The 18,632-nt window shown below is 44.4% G+C and overlaps 1 protein-coding gene across 1 annotated transcript in view; it reads left to right on the forward strand.

Annotated features, from left to right (window-relative positions):
* The window catches only part of LOC114695753 (COP9 signalosome complex subunit 4-like), a gene marked incomplete at its 5' end in the record, with an annotated part of 33,151 nt that extends 22,285 nt beyond the window's left edge, over positions 1 to 10,866 (forward strand). Inside the window, 3 exons of the mRNA XM_037208857.1 lie at positions 1,097 to 1,212; positions 3,946 to 4,030; positions 10,354 to 10,866. Of these exons, the coding sequence (XP_037064752.1) occupies positions 1,097 to 1,212; positions 3,946 to 4,030; positions 10,354 to 10,487 (335 nt within the window). The remainder of the gene's footprint in view (positions 1 to 1,096; positions 1,213 to 3,945; positions 4,031 to 10,353) is intronic.
* Positions 10,867 to 18,632: the final 7,766 nt, after the last annotated feature.

Raw genomic sequence — 18,632 nt, forward strand, 5'->3', positions numbered from 1 at the left:
GCAGTACATTGTATACATAATAAATTAATAAATAAATGAATCTTTGCCAGGCGGTGGTGGCGCATGCTTTTAATCCCAGCACTCAGGAGGCAGAGGCAGGCGGATCTTTGTGAGTTCGAGGCCAGCCTGGTCTACAGAGCGAGATCCAGGACAGGCACAAAGCTACACAGGGAAACCCTGTCTTGAAAAACCAAAAAAAAAAAAAAAAAATTAGGATGAGGGTTTTATGAGGCTCCCAGAGCACATTGCATGATTGTTATACTGCTGTTTGCTAATAGAAGTATGTGCTTAAAGCATAAAAAGAAAAGGTAATAGACTTGTCAGCTAGGAGCAAAGCCCCCGTGCAAAGGGCTAAATCCATCCTTGGTGGTTACTAATTACTCACTGTATTACTTTCCTCAACATCACACCCGACCAAAGCAGCTGAAGACAGGAAGGAGCATACAGACCACCATAGTGTGCAAGGCATGATGGCAGGCGTGGGAGATGGCTGGTCACCTAGTGTCGACAGTAAGGACGCTCTGCTGGCTCTCTGCTTTCGTTCAGTCCAGGCCCCCGCCCAGGGAATGGTGTGCCCGCTTCCAGGGTGGTCCTTCGCTCAGGGAAACCTATCTGGAAACACCCTCACAGACACGCCCAGAGATGTGTTGCCATATGTGATTGGCTGTTGAAGATTAGCTGTCACACTGCTTTTCTAAATACTGTATTTTATTTAATTGTATATAAACTAAAATGGTAAATGTACCCTGGCATATTGGTGCTTGCCTTTAATCTTAGCACACGGGAGGCAGAGGCAGGCAGATCTCTGAGTTTGAAACTGTCCTGGTCTACAGAATGAGTTCCAGGATAGCCAGGGCTACACAGAGAAATCCTGTCAGGGAGAACCATAATAATAATAATAATAATAATAATAATAATAATAATATAATAATAATAAATTATTATATCAAATGTAAGATTTAGTAATGTCTTGATCAGAGAAGTAACACTGACTTTAATGATTTATTACATGCCTAGAAATTAAAAAAAAAGGTATATCTTTTTAAAGCATAAAATAGTTTCAAATATTTAATGAGTTTATTTATGTTTATTTAAGGTTCCAGCATCTTGGACAGAGCTGTTATTGAGCATAATTTGTTGTCAGCAAGCAAATTATATAACAATATCACATTTGAAGAACTTGGAGCGCTTTTAGAGATCCCTGCAGCTAAGGTATTTTATTAATTCGATACTTTATAACAGGGAATTGAAATCCAAAACTATTGAAGTAATGGAAAAAATGCATAATTGATAATGTTCGCCAGCACAACAAAAGCTACGTGTTTAAAGCCCTGGGTAAGTAGAAGAGACTGTTTAACTGGTGAAGTACTGATGCCATGAACTTAGTGGTGTTAGCTCTCAGACTGTGTTATGATAGTTACTTAGAATGGAAATCTTAGAGAAGTCCCAAGTTATACTCTTTCCATAAGGATGTCTTCTTTCTGAAGTGTGAGATGGAGATGGTGCGTCCTTGTTTCTCTGCCCTGGATTGACTCTGACCCCAAGATGTTCTATTGTGATTTCTGCAAAGGAGTTGACTGATGTACTAGGGAGTCTTACTTCATTTTTTGGATTTGGTTGGTCATACACAAATCCCTACACAGTACCAAATGTATTTATAGTGTTATTGTTTGTGAAACATCATCTGAATTTCAAATCATACTGAGAGTAAAGTCATGCAGTTTATTTAATTGTGAAGTTTTAATTTAGGATTTTTTTTTTTTTTTTTTTTTTTTTTTTTTTTTTTTTTTTTTTTTTGAGATAGGATCTCATGCAGCCTAGACTGGTCTCAAACTCAGTAAGAGGCTGAAGCCAAGGATGACCTTAAACTCTGGATCCTCCTGCCTCTACCTCCCAATTACTGAGATTACAGGTGTGTAATACCAGTCTTAATTCAGGATTTTCTGACAATTCTTTGCATGTACATGTTTGGTAAAGGAAGTGGATTGATTTGGGAACTGAGACTACAGTTGCCATTTAAAAGATGTTTTTCTTAGCCAAGAATGGTAGCTCACACCTATGATCTCAGCACTTTAGAGACTGAGGTAGGAAGATGGCTACAGAGTAAGACAAACAAAGAAGCTCTCTTCTCAGGGTTGAGGGGATGGTTCTTGTGGAGACTAGGGGAAGTGAATATATTGTTAGTAATAGATTATAATCAGTCAGTCGGATGATGTAGTATTGATTGTGAGGATGTCTGTAAAAGATGAGCAAGTCAGGGGCCAGAGAGATGGCTCATCAGTTAAGAGCACTGGCTTTTCTTGCAGAGGACCTGGGTTTGATTCCCAGGACCCATACAGTGGTTCACAAGCATCTGTAACTCCAGTTCCAGGGAATCCTATGCCCTCTCCTGGTCTCTTGCAACAGGAATGCATGTGGTGGACAGACATTCATGTAAGCAAAACATCCATACACATTTCAAAACCAAGCCAAACAAAATGACCAGTCACAGTCTAATCTGCTCATGTGTGCTAAACATTAACTGTGGCAATAGGAGCTGGCTTTAGAGCATTTTGCTTTTGCCTCTCTATATTTTAAAATCCTCTTCATTTCCTTTGTGAATATGAACATTTGTATCTTTGTTTGGTTCTTGGGCTTTTTAAATAGCTGAATATGGGACATCTTATGATCGAAGGACTCAGGAGGAGGAGGCAGGAAAGTAGCAAGCTTGTCTTGGCTACATAGACCAAACACCAAAGTGTTTTGTAATGAATACACAGAAATTGATATAAGAAAAACAGGTTTTTCTGTTCCCCCCAGAACTATTTATTTATTTTAGGATGTTTAATTATTTTATCTTATGTGTATGGAATTTAAGATTTATTATTTTTATTTATGTGTATGCTCTGCACATGTTTGTGTGTACTCAGGAAAGCCAGAAGAGGACTTCAGATATACTGGAGTTAGAATTACAGTCAGTTGTGAGCCACTGATGTGGATGCTGGGAACTGAACTCAGACCCTCTCTACATTGACCACCTCTCAAGCCCCGTGTGTATGGGTGTTTTACCTGTGTGTGTGTCTCTGCACCACATGTTTGCTGTTGCTTGTAGAAGTCAGAAGAGGGCTGGACCCCCTGGGACTGGACTTACGGACTGTCGTGAACTGCCATGTGGGAATCACACCCCGGGGCTCTGGAAGAACAGCCGGCGCTCTCAACCACCGAGCTCAGTTGTGTGGTGCTTTAGAGGCAGCACTGGGCAAGGGCAGCAGCAGAACTGTGTGCCTGCAATTTAAAAAAATATATCTTTTTAAGATGTGGACCTCAGTGAAATTTTGAGGCTGGTTTTGCAGTTCTGTTGGTAGAGTGTCTGCTTAGCATACACAAGGCTCTGGAGTCAGTCTTACCTGCATAAATTAGACCGATGGTACACTCCTGTAATGCTAGCACTTGGTAGTGGAGGCAGGAGGACTAGAAGTTTAAGTTCATCCTCAGCTGCATAGCAACTTGAGGCCAGCCTGGGAGTTATGAGACTCTTCATCAAAAAAAAAAAAAAAAAAAAAAAAGAAAAAAAAAGAAAAAGAGAGAAGAAAATTTGATATTTTGATTTTAAATAGAGGAGAAAGTTGGTAAAAATGGCTAGAATCTTATCCAGCAAAAGTCTGGCATGTCTGTATTCTCCTCACTTGAGAGGCTGACGCAAGAGGATCATGAGTTCTAGGTCAGCCAGGGTCTATAGAGAGACCTTGTTTCCAAAACAGACAACTCCCAACACAGTGAAATAGGTCCCAGTTAACTTAAGCGATGGGGTAAGAAACTAGGAGTACAAGACATGTTCCTCTGCAAATGACAGACAATCACACAGTGACAGGGAGGTAAGCCAGAGGCTTTCACTTGAGTATGTGGGAATGGTTTTCTATGTGATACTCAGTTTCTGAGAGGTTGTTCTGTTTCTGTTTTTAATAGGCAGAAAAGATAGCATCTCAAATGATAACAGAAGGACGTATGAATGGATTTATTGACCAGATTGATGGAATAGTTCATTTTGAAAGTAAGAAGTTTTGTGCATTCTCATTACAGTAAAATGTCAATGAGCTGTTGTATGTTTGTGATTCAAATATGTTGAATTGTTTTTGACCCAGAAATCTATTACTCAATGAGCTTGTTCCAAAAGAAATAATTTAAAATAATTTTAAAGGTTGTAGTTATGAATATATTAATCTCGACATTTCTAAGCCAAGAAAAATTTAACTGAGATTGTATCAGTTTGCACATTTTGTCACCTGACCGTTGTTGAACTCAAGCCATGTGTGGGGCACATGGCATGACAACTGCCTTTCCTCCTCGAGCTCAGTGAGCTAACGTAGGTAGGCAGGGGAGTGGACCCTTGACTTCCAGCTCTTAGTCCCACTTTACATCTGGGGCCGGGACATTGTTTACTTGTGAGGTTTTCCTTTGAAAGACCTTCCTCAGCACAGATGGGTGTGGCCGGCTGTGGGCACTGGTAGTGCATGTCCATCACTCTACTTTCTGTACAACTCCTCCTGGACCCAGGAGGGCCACGAGTGTGCTGACCTCCACTTCCTTGAGACAGGGTTTCTCTGTGTAGCTTTGGTGCCTGTCCTGGATCTCGCTCTGTAGAACAGGCTGGCCTTGAACTCACAGAGATCTGCCTGGCTCTGCCTCCCAAGTGCTGGGGTTAAAGGCGTGCACCACCACTGCACAGCCCTCTACTTCCTTCTAGTCATTGCTTGTAGCTAGAAGGTTTCCTGTGTCCTGCCCAGTCTCATAGCCGCTCGGTTCCAAGTAAACACACAGAGGCTTATATTAATTACAAACTGTATGGCCTATGGCTCAGGCTCATTATTAACTAGCCTTTATAACTTAATTCAACCCATTTCTATTAATCTGTGTTTTGCCACATGGCTTCATGACATTACCTGTTCTCTCACATCTTGCTTCTGGTGGTGGCTCGCAGCTTCTGCCTGACTCCACCCTCTTCCTCTCCGTCTTCAGTTGGAATGTGCCGCCTAACCTTATTCTGCCTTGCCATTGGCCAAACAGCTTTATTATCAACCAGTGAGAGCAACACAATGTACAGAAAGACACCCCACAACAAGTGCTGGCCTTTCTGCCTTCTCTTTCTGATTAGGTTGGATCCTGTGGTCCCCTTGTTCAGTTCTGTTTTCACTGGTTCCCTAGGACATTTAACCTGCCTATTGACCTTTTTTTAAATTACTTTTACCTTTGAGATTATAATATAATTACAACATCCCCCCTTCCCTTCCCTCCCCCCACATCCTTTCATATGCCCTCCTTGTTCTTTCAAGTTCATGTCTTCTTTTTTTCATTAATTGCTGTGATTTGTGTATTTGGAAATGCAGATACATATATGTTCTTAAATATAATCTGCTCTGTCCGTATAATGTACTTGTATATATGTTTGTTTGGGGCTGACCTTTTGGTATTGGATAACCAATTGGTGTGCTCTTCCCCGAGAACACTGGTTCTCCAGCTCTCAGCAAGTAGAACTTACTGACCTTTTATTCTAGCTGTCCAGGGAAACCCTCCTTATCATTCATGTTTTCAGTTAAGCTAGTCAGTGTCGCTGGTGGAGAGGCAGGACAGACAGACACCACTGTAAACTGAAGAGGGGTTTAGCCCCATCCACCCTTCACCATCCCTCAGGCCGCTTTTCTAACCCTGCTCTTCACACACTCACCAAAAAGAACTGCTTTAGAAGACTGGAATTAACACTTGGTTTGTTTTCAGCTTTTTACATTTCTGCTGACTCCTTTCCATCGTATTTAAACACACGGGGGTCTCCCACATAAGCAAGCAGAGTCTGCAGCCCTGTAGCCCACACTGACCTAACTCTCTGTGTAGCCCAGGCTGGCCTCGGACTTGTGGAGCTCGTCCCGTGTCAGCTTCCTTTGTGGATCACGCCCCTTTGAGCACAGCAGCACAGCCATGCGCCCTGACGCTCTTCCCTGTGTGTCCTCCTCCTGTGCAGTCATCTCTGGAGCCTGCTGATGCCTTTAGATTTAACATCAGGCAGGGACTTGGGCTTAACCCCAGGCCTTTTCCTGCTCTCAGCACTGGGTCTCTGTGGTGATCTCTTCCCTTTGGTTCTGTCAGCTTATCTGTGTGGAAGTGGCTGGATTTAACGTGGACCGGTCTCTCCTCGTTCTCAGCCCCATGGCTCTAGTTCACTCTTAAGGTGTCTGTACCAGATTACCTAACAGGCATGTAGGATGAACACATGTCCAGTATAGCTAGCCAGCAAAACCTACATGTTCACCTTTTCTTCAGTTTCTTATGTTTAACTCTCTCATCTTCCCTACCCTATAATTATAGTTCCTAGTACGGCCAGGAGTCCATTGGGTATGGTGGCGCATACCTTTAATCCCAGCACTTGGAAGGCAAAGGCAGGCGGATCTCTGTGGAGTTCGAGGCCAGCCTGGTCTACAGAGCGAGATCCGGGACAGCCAAAGCTGCACAGAGAGATGTTGTCTCCAAAAAAAACATTTAAAAAAAGTTAAATGTAATTATTATGACTATTAGTGTGTGTGTGTGTGTGTGTGTGTGTGTGTGTGTGTGTGTGTGTGTGTGTGTGTGTGCGCATGCTCACATGCCTTGGAACACGTGTGAAGGGTAGAGGACAATTTTCAGTGGTCAGTTCTCTCTGTCCACTGTGAGTCCTAGAGACTGAATTCAAGTAATGCTCACCTGGAAGTGCTTTTACCCTCTAATACAAATAGTTTTGTATTCTCTATTTAACTTACCTGAACACTGCTGTCCTGGCCTCTGGATTTTTTCTCTTGTCTACAGTTCCTTTCCAGTCTAGTTTTTCCAGTGTAGCCAGAGTGATTGTGGTGTTTAAAAAGAAAGAAAGAAAGAAAGAAAACAGAGGGAGGGGCAGAAAGTGATGTAGCTCTATTTCAGTTAAAAACAAACTAGAGCAGGAAAATAAAAAGAAAATTAGATTGGAAAGATAGCTCAGCAGTTAAGAGCACTTGCTATTCTTGGAGCAGACCCAGGTTCAGTTCCCAGCACCCACAAAGTGGCTCAGAACCCTCTGTAACTCCAGTTCCTGGTTACCCCCTCTTATGGCCTCTCTAGGCACCAGGCATGGACGTGGTACACATACATACATAGAGGCAAAATATTCACACACATAAAATAAAGTCAGTCTTCTTTTGAAAAAAAGAAAACATAAAGAAAGACACCAGGTGTGGTGATGGAAGCATGCAGTCTTAGCAAGAGGATCTTGAGCTTGTGGCCAGCCTGGGCTACATCACGTGGCCTGTCTAAAAGCTCCCACATCCCTACCAGGTCCTTTGTAGCTCTCTTTTGTCAGTCCATGTAGATCTTCTTTAGTTTTTCCAGCATTGTGGTTCCCTTTCCCATCATGCAGTGCAAAATATCCACCCTCAGAAAAGAAAAAAGGAAAAGAAGAAGAAGAGCCGGGCGGTGGTGGCGCATGCCATTAATCCCTGCACTCTGGAGGCAGAAGCAGGTGGATCTCTGTGAGTTTGAGGCCAGCCTGGTCTACAAATCAAGTTTCAGGACAGCCAGGGCTACACAGAGAAACCCTGTCTCAAAAAAACAAAACCAAAAACCCCCCACCCTCTCTAGCAGCCGTCTTTGTCTCACGTCTCAGTTTGCATCAGCAGTGTCAATGGGCGATCTTCCCATCCCTGCACACTAGGTGTAGCTGTAAATCATGTGCTCCTATGTCACCCCGAATTTCCCCTAGAACAATCTTATTTTTTTTAACTGTGGGGCTATCTGAACATGTGCATCTGCTCACAAACCATGCTCTCTGTCTTAAGTCTGTCTTATTTTCTGTGGTGTACCCAAACAGTCAGTGTCCTGCTCCTTGGGAATAAGGGAGAAGCAGAACATGTAATAAGTAATAGGACAAAGGTGTCACCAAGAGAAAAGACAATTCACATCTCTTTATATTGGGATAGAACCCGGAGATGGCTCAGTAGGTAAGTGCTTACAATGCAGGCCCGAGGACCCGAGTTTAACCCCAACACCCATAAAAAGAGAAGCATGGCAGCCGTGCACCTGTGATCCAGTGCTGGCAGGGCCGGTAGTTAGTCTTAGACAGTCTGGCTACATCAGCTCCTGTCTCAAAAAGGTGGAGAGGCCAGTGAGATTGGTGGTGGGTAAGGAATTTGCTGTGCAAGCCTGGAGACTAGTTCATTCCTGGACCTGCACACAGCTGGAAGGGGAGAAAACTCCACAGAGCTGTTCTCTGTGGCATCTGCCTTGCCTCATTCCTCATACACTTGCGTGTGCATGCCCTGCCCCCCCCTGCACACACACACACACACACACACACACACACACACACACACACATTCACACATACATTTACTTAAATTGAGCAAGAGAATCTCTCTCTTTTAAGATTTATTTTTATGTGAATGGGGGTTTTGCCTACATGCATGTCTGTGTACCGAGTGCCTGGTGGAGGCCAGATGACGGCAGCCCTTGGAACCAGAATTTCAGACAGTAGTGAGCTGCCATGTGGGTGCTAGGATTCAAACCCAGGCCCTCTGGAAGAGCAGCTAGTGCTCTTAACCACTGAGCCATCTCAGTAGCCACAAATAAAATTTAAAAACTGAAAAAATAAGGTGGAGAGCATAGAAGACATCCTCCACTCATACCCCTGTGTGTATACTCCCACACGTGAACATAAATGAGAACATGCCCACATTCATGCATCACACTCACAAACAAAAGTCTAGATACAGCTAATAAAATGCGGAATTTTTTAGTTGTTCAGATGAAAACTGATAAACATGTTCAGAACAGGCTAAACAGAGAGCGACAAGGGGAAGGCCACCATCTGCATTCCCGCCACACCCTCCGGGCCTGAGGTTAGTGCAGACTTGTAGGGAAGCGAGGTTTTAAAGGTAGGAGTGTGGGGTGTATTTTCAAGTGCGGTTGCCTTTCATTCACTGTACTGGGGACACTTTCACACCAGGAAGCAGCAGTCTGATTGTTCACAGCTGAATAACACATGGGTTCACTGTTCACCACTCCTGAGTGGTTTGTCGTGTCATATCTATGTAGTAGCATGCATGTTTCTGTAGAGCAGTCTGGAAAGTAGTGTGTTTGCTCTGGAGGGTGTGTGTGTGTGTGTGTGTGTGTGTGTGTGTGTGTGTGTGTGTGTGATTAATTGCTTTTCTGTTTTCAGAAGAGGTGGCCCTTGAGGATTTCAACGAAGTTAGAGAACAGATCTTTTTTTTTTTCAAGGCAGGGTTTCTCTGTGTAACAGCCCTGGCTGTCCTGGAACTCATTCTGTAGACCAGGCTGGACTCAAACTCAAAGATCTGCCTGCCTCTGCCTCCTGAGTGCTGGGATTTAAGTGTGTGCCACTATACCCAGCTTAATTTATTATTATTATTGTTGTTGTTGTTGTTGTTGTTGTTGTTGTCTCTCTATGTAGCTGTCCTAGAACTTACTATGTAGATCAGGCTGGCCTTAAGCTTAAAGGGATCCCCCTGGCTCACACTGCCTTTTTAAAATTATTTTTATGTGTGTGGGTCTTTAACCTGCAGCATATATGTAAGGAAAGGTGCTGGATCCCCTAGAACCGGAGTTACAGATGGTTGTGAAACAACATGTGAGTGCTGAGACTTGAACCCTCCCGGGTCTCTGGAAGAGCAGCCAGTGCTCTTATCTGCTGAACCCTCTCCCCAGTCCCAGTCTGTGTTCTTTTAAAATGCTATTTTAAATGAGACTTCTTCCAAGTTTTTCATTTCTGACTATTGCTCATTAAAAAAAAAAAAGTTGTAGATTCAAGATACTGTTTTTGAGTAGATTTTACGTTTATGTTCTTTTTCTGCTGTTTTAGGTGAGGTAGGCACGTTCTTGTGTGTAAGTCCAGTGTTTCCCAGTAGATGGCAGTGTCACCCTGTAAACACTGGTGAGGAACCAGCCCTCCAGCAATGCTGCTCTGAGGCTCTTCTGTGGCTGGCTTTGTTCTGATAGGTGTGTTCAGGAGTGGGTTTTGTCTTCAAGGGCATTGATAATAACATGTATTTGTTTTTAATTATGTTTTATATTTGTTGTTAGTGATTTGAGTTTTGTTGTGTTTTTGTTTGGTTTGGTTTTGGAGACAGTGTCTCTTTGTAGACCAGGCTAGCTAAAAACTCACAGAGATCCTGCCTAGTTCTGCCTTCTGAGTGCCGCCATGCTCCACCTGATTGGAGTTCTTAACTGCTGCTTAATTGATATTTTCAGCCAAGATTTCCGGAATAAACTTTTTTTTTTTTTTTTAAATTAGCACTGTTGTAATTTATCTTTGATTTGTAAGTAATTTCTTTTTTTTTTCCATTTTTATTCTGTCTTTAGCACGAGAAGCCCTGCCAACATGGGACAAGCAGATCCAATCACTTTGTTTCCAAGTAAACAACCTTCTAGAGAAGATTAGTCAGACAGCCCCGGAGTGGACGGCACAGGCCATGGAGGCCCAGATGGCCCAGTGAGCCCTTGCCGAGCGAGCGAGCTCTGTGCACGCTGCAGCATAGCCACTTGGTGCGGGCTGACTTCACTGCCCTCCAAAGCGTTTGCATCATGACCTCTACATTTCAGCCCTTGACGCCGGATCCTTTCAAGAAGACGCTAGAGAGGAAGTTGAGCATTTAAACATAGCGGTTCCCACGTATTTGGGGTCTGTGTGTTAACCCAGCTCAGATATTTTGAAAACTTGTTCTTTAAGCAGAAGTGAAAGCTCTGTGATGAAGAGAGAGACCTGGGATTTGGGAGAACTTTGTAGTCATGTAACCTCAGTGCTTTGTGCCTCTCCAAACGTGGTTACTCTAATAAATGGAGCAATGACCCAAAGAAAGGGAGCGCTGGTTTGAATGAGTGGAAAGCGTGGTGTCTGGTATCCCTTTCCTTGATTTAGAAAACGTGAGCTTCTGTCTTGTGCTTCAAATACAAGAGTAAGTTATCGTGCCTGCCCGCAGCCTTCCAGTCACCCAGCCAAGGGAGTGGGGTGAGTGCTTGGGACGCACACCGGGGGAGCCGGGGCTTTTGGGCTGTGATGACTGCAGAAAGGGTAGAGGACTCCTTATTTCACCCCAGCAAATAAAGAGCTTGAAAGCAACCCACCATTACAACATTTAGAACAAAAACCAGCTGGGCCATTGAAAATCTTAGATCCATCAGAAAACTGAAGTCACATGAACTCCCTCAAACCTGCACAGATGGGCGGGTGGAGACTTGTTGCTGAGATCGGCTGAGGTGGAGGTGCGGCCACTGGAGCCGGTGCCTGCTTAGCACCTCAGCAGAGCTGACCTTCCTGCAGACCAGATCCTCAGGTGATCACTGGAATTCCATGCATTTCAGCCCTGGGCGGGGGTGGGGGGGTGGTTGGGGGAGGTGACTTTTGAAGTACTCTCATTGTTTTGAAATACACCTGGGAAGTAATAGCTTACTTTGAAAGAATATCCAAATTATTTTCCATAAGACACACTTGACCTTTAAGGGAAATTACTCTGCCAGGACTTTGTCGATCTAGAGAACTGATGCACAATTCCACCTTCCTTTAAATCTTTTGTTTCCTGCAATTGTAGAAGGCCCAGGCCCAGGGACTCCAGCTAAGTAAGAACTAGACACATGGGGTCAGAAAGACGGCTCATCCTGTGGAAGCAGTTGCCAAGCAACCTTGCTGACCTGAGGTTAACCCTGAAGCCCACGGGAAAAGATAATGGCGTGCTTCTCTAGTCCAAACACTGTGGTGACGAGACGTGAGGCGAGAGACAGGAGAACTGGCCTGAATCCGAAGGGCCAGCTAGCCTGGAGTATGTGTGCAGTGTGGCAAAACCCAAGGAGATAACTCCAGTTATGGGGATCCATACCCCTCTTCTGGCCTCTGAAGGTGCCAGGTGTGCAAGTGAGGCCTGGACACACATGCAGGCAAAACACACATACACATAAAAAAAAAAAAAAAATCCTAAAAAAATAATTTAAAAATTGTCTTTTGACTGGCACATGTGAATCATGGAACATGTGTGGCCTCTTTCACACATACATCATACGTAGTTAAACATGATCATAATATAGAGTGCTTCCTAGATACTATCATATCTTCAGGGGTCCATTGATTTGTGACTTTGAGAGTTCAAGACAGACCCGAAGAAGGAATTTTGAGGGATTTCCTCTCAAAGAGGAAAAGCAGGAAGCCGCAGCCTCTTTCAGTTACACCTGTAGGGACGGTCAGTCTAGCTCCTGCTCAGATTAGCATTTACTCTTACCAAAAGCCTAATTACCAGTAGCCTGGTACCTCATGCATCACATCCGACTTCCAGCCAAAACATCACCAAACTCGCTAAAAGACATTGCAAGAGATATGGCAGGCGGGGTTGGGGATTTAGCTCAGTGGTAGAGCGCTTGCTTAGCAAATGCAAGGCTCTGGGTTCGGTCCTCAGCTCCAGAAAAAAAAAAAAGAGATGGCGGGTGTCAGTGTTAATGTGAAACAGCACACGTAGGCCTTGGCAGGGTGGGTGAGGTGCCCCAGTGGGTGGGGAGATACGCCTCGTGAAGAGAGGGAAAGGAAGAAAGAGGAGGGGGGGCGGTTTTCTTGGAAGACGCTGGACGGCCCCAAGGGGCGGTTCAGAATGCTAACAGTCAGAACAAGACTAATACGTCAAGTGGGGGGGGGGGGTTGGAATTCTCAGGCCAGGAATTGACAGCAACCATGATTAATATGCCAAGGGCTCTAAAAGTGGAGAACACCTAAGAACATATGGGTAGATAAACAGGTTGAAATCAGAGAAAGAACTGAATGCCCACTGTTGAGCTCATCATCAGGCTGGAGGTGGCCGAGAGAAGACATGGTGAGCCCAAAGCCATCCATAGTAAAAACTTCCCAAACTCAAGTCTAAAGCGGCAAAGTGGGACTGGAAGGATGTCTAAGAACCGGGGAAAATTAGGAAAGTTCACATGTAATGACAATACCAGAAGAAGAAAGGAAGAGAATGTTTGAAATAATGCCCAACAATGTTCCAAAGCTAGTCATATACACCAAGTTACAGATGCAGGAAGTTCAGAAACCTAAGTAGCAGTCACGTATGGAAACACATACCTGTCTCAGCACTCAGGCGGCTGACACGGGAGGATTTCAAGTTTGAGGCTAGCCCAAGAGACACCTTGTCTCGAAAAATAAAATAACACAAACATCAAGTAGGAATTGTGCGTATAGCTCAGTGGTAAAGCCATGCATAGCATGCATGTGGCCTGGGTTCACTCTCCAGTCCCCAAAACAAACGTAGAAAAAAGTAACGTCAGAAAATAGTCTGTGTGGTTGCTGACACCATTAACCCCCGCCCTCTGGACTACGTCAGAAGACCCTGTCTCAAACAAAAGAACTCTTACTACAAATGGGAAAGTATGAATTGTTTTTAACACCCGGATATATCATTTCAATTGCAGCAACCAAAGACAGGGAATGTTGAAAAAGACAAAACTTGACCTGTAGAGGAAACATGAATAAGAGTCACATTGGCTTTCTCTTCAGAAATCATTCAAGAACAGAGCAGAGTAGTGTGGAACCAAAATAAGACCAAAATGCTCTCACCCCAAAACTAAAGGCCTAAGACTGCTCCTTTTAGCTACAGGCCATAAGTTACTGGAACAGGCCAGAAGTTACTGAGACCAGTCAGTTCAGATTCCAGAAACCAGGAAGTGTAAAAGTACAGAGCCACAAGATAGTCACGAGGTAATGCCTGCCAGACTATGGAATGTCCTCTCCCTGGTTTCCAGGGTAACTGATCACAGAAATGCCTCCACCTGAGGGCAGCCAATGAGAAATGGTGGCGGGCAACCACTCCCTTAGAAGTAATTTCTAGAAGTCCCTAGAAGCGAGCCAATCAGAATTGTACCCGTACTAGCACCCCTAAATGATGTAACCTTGTGACTTTTCCCTTTAAAAACTGAACTTGCAGACAGGTGGGCGCTTCCTCCAGCCTCCACTGCGTTGGATGTATTGGACGAAGTCCCTGCCTAGGCTTGTATTGCATTTGGATATCCAGAATTAAACCTTGCTTTTGCATTCCGGCATGCTCGTCTTTGGTGGTCTCTCTGGGGGTCACGATCTGGGCACAACATTTGGGGGCTCGTCCGGGATCCCCAGAGACCCCCCACCGGGACACCTAAGAGCTCCGGAGGTTCATCTGCACCGATCGGTAAGAGCGCTCAATTTTCTTGTCTTCGCTTTCCTTTTACTTTCATTCTCTTATCCGAAGCCTGCGGTTGAATCTGACAGGCTCACCTTGGTGGACGCGCCTGTAAGGTGACCTGGAGGAGTTGGAAGACGTTCCAACCCCTCATCAGGACGCGGGGGTCCTTACAGGTCCCCCCGTCATAGGACGCCCGAGAGGGGTCCGTCTGTTAGGATGCCCGTGAGGGGTCCGTCTGTTTGGATCCATCTGGGGATCGGGAGATGCCCATGAGGGGTCCGTCTGTTTGGATCCATCTGGGGATCGGGGGAATTGCCCCTGTCCCATCTGTAGGTCTTTGGCATTATCGAGGCTCCCTCTCCGGACTCTCGTCTGCCTGGACCATCTGTAGGGCCCTTGTTCTTCCTTTTTGTCTGCCTATCTTGTTCGTCAGTGTTATTTGTTATACCTTCATAAATGTATAAATGTGTGAGAACTGTGGCCACATGTGTGAGTGTTTTATGCCTGAGCTTGTGTATGCATTGGGACTTGTGGGCCGATTGCCAGCCGAAGGGATGGAGACCCCTTCGGTGGTTGAACTGGCACAGACTAACCTAACATTGCTTCCTTGCTCTCTCTGACCAGAGTACAGGCAGCAGGCAGCAGAAAGCTTGCGGCTGCACAGCTGCTACTTCAGGAACCCAGGGCGCCACTGAGAGGGCTAGGCGGCCGTGAGCATCACGGGGCCTAGATGCAGCGGGTTCGGGGCCCCAGCTCGCTCACAAAGCTGTGGAGTAGAGGCTTGGCTGCATGGGAACTAGGCATGGCTTTGTGCTAGAGCGGGCTGTGAGCACTGTGGGGCCCAGATACGGCCAGCAGGTTCTGGCTGGGCTCCTGTGTGGACATGGGGCAGAGCTGGCGGGAGCCAGCAAGAGCCTCAAGGAGCTCAGTGTGGGGGCTGGTGGAGAACTAACTGCCCCTCCAGGGTCACAGCTGAGGAGTGACCTATAGGTCTGTGGGCCTAGCCAGGGCATGGAGTCACTTTCAGTCTGCCGTTCTCGTGTACTTGAGGGTCTGAGGTTAACAGCAATCTTTTGTCTCCATGGTGCATGCTTTCCCCCGCTTTCCCCATCCTCCTCTTCCATGCTGTTGGGTGGGTCTCCCAAGACCTGCCCTGGGGCTAAAACCTGATCAAGGTCTGGCTCCAAGAATGGAATGTCACCAACAGTTTCTTGTCTGCGGTACAGTGCTGATGCAAATTGAGAGTTATTCTGGTTATGGTGTATGCATGTATTTCTGTTCTTGTTTAAAATATTTGTAACTTTACAATATATTCTAGAGTACTGAGGGAAATCACAAGAAAGACTTTGGTAAGAGTTTCTGTTTTAAAGGAAAAGAAAAAGCGGAATTTGGAGTAAATGTCTGAGGGATGAAAGGAACGGACTGAGGGTACATGGAAGGTCGTAGAAGGTCAGAGGGATGTGATTTGTTATGGTTTCTTATACCTGCAAATACTGAATTTAAAAGTTGATTCCGGTTGGTTTTCATCTTAAGAATGGCTAATGATTCTGCAAACTGCTTATGTGTGTATGTATACAGGTATGTGACTTGAAAATGTAAGCAAGCTTTAACTGTATGTATGTATGTGTGTAACTTGGATCCAACTGTGTGTATGTGTGAAAGTAATTATTGTTTTAAAAAATGAGCTTTAAACAGCAACCACGTGGCTTCCTCCATTTGGCTGGTGACCTCATGGGCAGCCATGTGGCTGGCAGCCATCTTTTACTAAGGTTATAAAGATCTACTCGGGTTAACACCTAATACTTATGTCTTTACCAAATGTTCAACAGCAAGTTTCTAGAGAATTTAAATAGATGGCAACATATGTTTAATAAATAAGGTATTTGATTAATATTAAAGCTGCACATCAATGCTTTTATTCACAGGAATATACCTTGCTCTGACAACCAAACTTTGCAACATAAAGGAATCATAGGAAACAGCTGAGGTTTGCAAATGTATGGCAGGACTAGAGTTCCAAAAAGAGTCTAGTTGCAGTGGTGGAAGACATTTGAGAGATCTCAGTCTTTTAAGAACAGTTTTTATAGTTAAAAACCAATGGCTTAAAAAATGTTTCTTCTTACCCAAGGTACGTTCAGGCTTAAGAATGTTGTATAATGATATTTTGTTTTGGTTTCTTTACTGAACCTATATTTGATGCTAGAAGAGCTTCAACTTAAAAGCATTGTTTTTAGGCTACTTTTGTAGACTGTTAGAGAACATAAATAGTCAGTAATAAGTAATCAAGTTTTTTAATTGTAGTCAGGGTAAGTAAGTACTGATGTAAGTTTACTCATTTACTCAGTCTCTTGCATATGTTTTTAGGGTTAAGCTTGAAACAAAGTTTGTCTATTCAGATATACCTGGACAGCCCTCATACTTCAGAGATCTGCAGAATATGGCATTTAAATGTTGATCTAAAAGCTTACTATATCAGACAGGCTTCCAGATCCTAGCAGTGACCCAAGGTCTCCAAAGAAGATTACGTACGAGGCACCACAACGTCTCTGCCTGAAATATGACAACGCTGACCACAGGGCAAGATGCCCCGATGCAACGCCTACCACCAGGACCCAGCCCAGACTGTGGACAAGCAGTAGGACACTGGAATTGATTGCACCCTTTTGTCTGATCAAGGTCAGTCTTCCATGTCCCTATTCCACAGGAAAAATACTCTGCCTTATGGACCTGATGGTGGAAGAAGATTGATGCTGTTCTGACTGGTGCCTCCAACGGTATGGAGACCTGGGTAGGGATTGGTCCCTGTAATTTATAGGATTGGAAGCTTCTTGGTCTGCACTCAGATATAGTTTATCCTTCTCAGATCTCTGACAGTACTGATGGCCAGGCTAGCTCTAACTTTGTCAGCATGGCAGCATCAACCAGATCCTCATGCAAGGCTATAGCTTTCTTGTTAGCTCACTTTTAGGAAAATGTTCTAAGATATAAAAGTTTAAGTAAGTCATAAAGGTTCAGATATGAGTATAAAATGAGATATGTTTCAGATTACTCTCCTGTTCTATGGTTCAGAGCTTAACATTTAGGAGCCCTGATGAGCTGGTAGAGCAATGACTACTTACTGTTCAGTCACAAGCTCAACATTTTGGATTTGTTTTAGATGTCATCTAAATATGTCTAAATGTAAACCTAAAAGTGCCTCTCACCAGGCCAAAAATCTCTTTCCAATTTATACCTGGCTTTCTGGACAGAAGGAAAATGCACAAGCTTTTAACCCAAATCTGTAGTTCTTGTTGGGACTCAAAGGCATGAGTCCACTTCTGCTGTTTATGGATTTCAGTATAGATTGGTAATACTAATGTATCTAAAACTTTTATGTCATTTTGTAAGTAGGCCTCAAAGGATCAAAAGAGTCATAAAAACCTAGACCCACTTCGCAGAGGTCGACCCCAGATAAGTATTCCCAAAGATGGTATTTTTCCTCTCTCCTGGTCTTGGGACTACTGCTTTTCCCATTGCTAAGGGTATGGACCTAAGGGTTCCAAATAAGTTCATAAATTTTAACTTCTGTTCCTAGTTTAAATTTGTCTCAACAGATTTCCATTTGGCTGGCAGTCACCTCCAGGTTTCAGTTGCTGACTCCACTGCTCCAGACGACTGTGAGCTCCAAACTTGCTAAAAGCTGACGTGGACCAGCCCAGCTAACATGGTTCTTCCCTGTCTGTCCCTATGGGGTCAGGCAGCTACATGCTTCTGACAAATGCCCCCTTGCCCAGTCTTTGACTAGCTTTTCAGCCTTTTGGGGCCCCCTGACATCAGCGCCCCAATGCCAGCTCGAAGCAGTTCCAGAAGAGAATACATCACCCATATTCCCTGTTCAGAAAAGGCTGAAATGCTGGGTCAAAAGAAAACTCCCTGGCATAAAGACAAGATGGCTAACTATACATGGCCATTATTAGAGAGGGATACTTAGGAGCTAACTGTCCAAAACCCATGATTGGGTTCCATTAGGCACATGAGAAGGGGGAAATGTGGAACCAAAATAAGACCAAAATGCTCTCACCCCAAAACTAAAGGCCTAAGACTGCTCCTTTTAGCTACAGGCCATAAGTTACTGGAACAGGCCAGAAGTTACTGAGACCAGTCAGTTCAGATTCCAGAAACCAGGAAGTGTAAAAGTACAGAGCCACAAGATAGTCACGAGGTAATGCCTGCCAGACTATGGAATGTCCTCTCCCTGGTTTCCAGGGTAACTGATCACAGAAATGCCTCCACCTGAGGGCAGCCAATGAGAAATGGTGGCGGGCAACCACTCCCTTAGAAGTAATTTCTAGAAGTCCCTAGAAGCGAGCCAATCAGAATTGTACCCGTACTAGCACCCCTAAATGATGTAACCTTGTGACTTTTCCCTTTAAAAACTGAACTTGCAGACAGGTGGGCGCTTCCTCCAGC

The sequence above is a fragment of the Peromyscus leucopus genome, chromosome 10 (genome assembly GCF_004664715.2).
Source record: "Peromyscus leucopus breed LL Stock chromosome 10, UCI_PerLeu_2.1, whole genome shotgun sequence".
NCBI lineage: Eukaryota > Metazoa > Chordata > Mammalia > Rodentia > Cricetidae > Peromyscus > Peromyscus leucopus.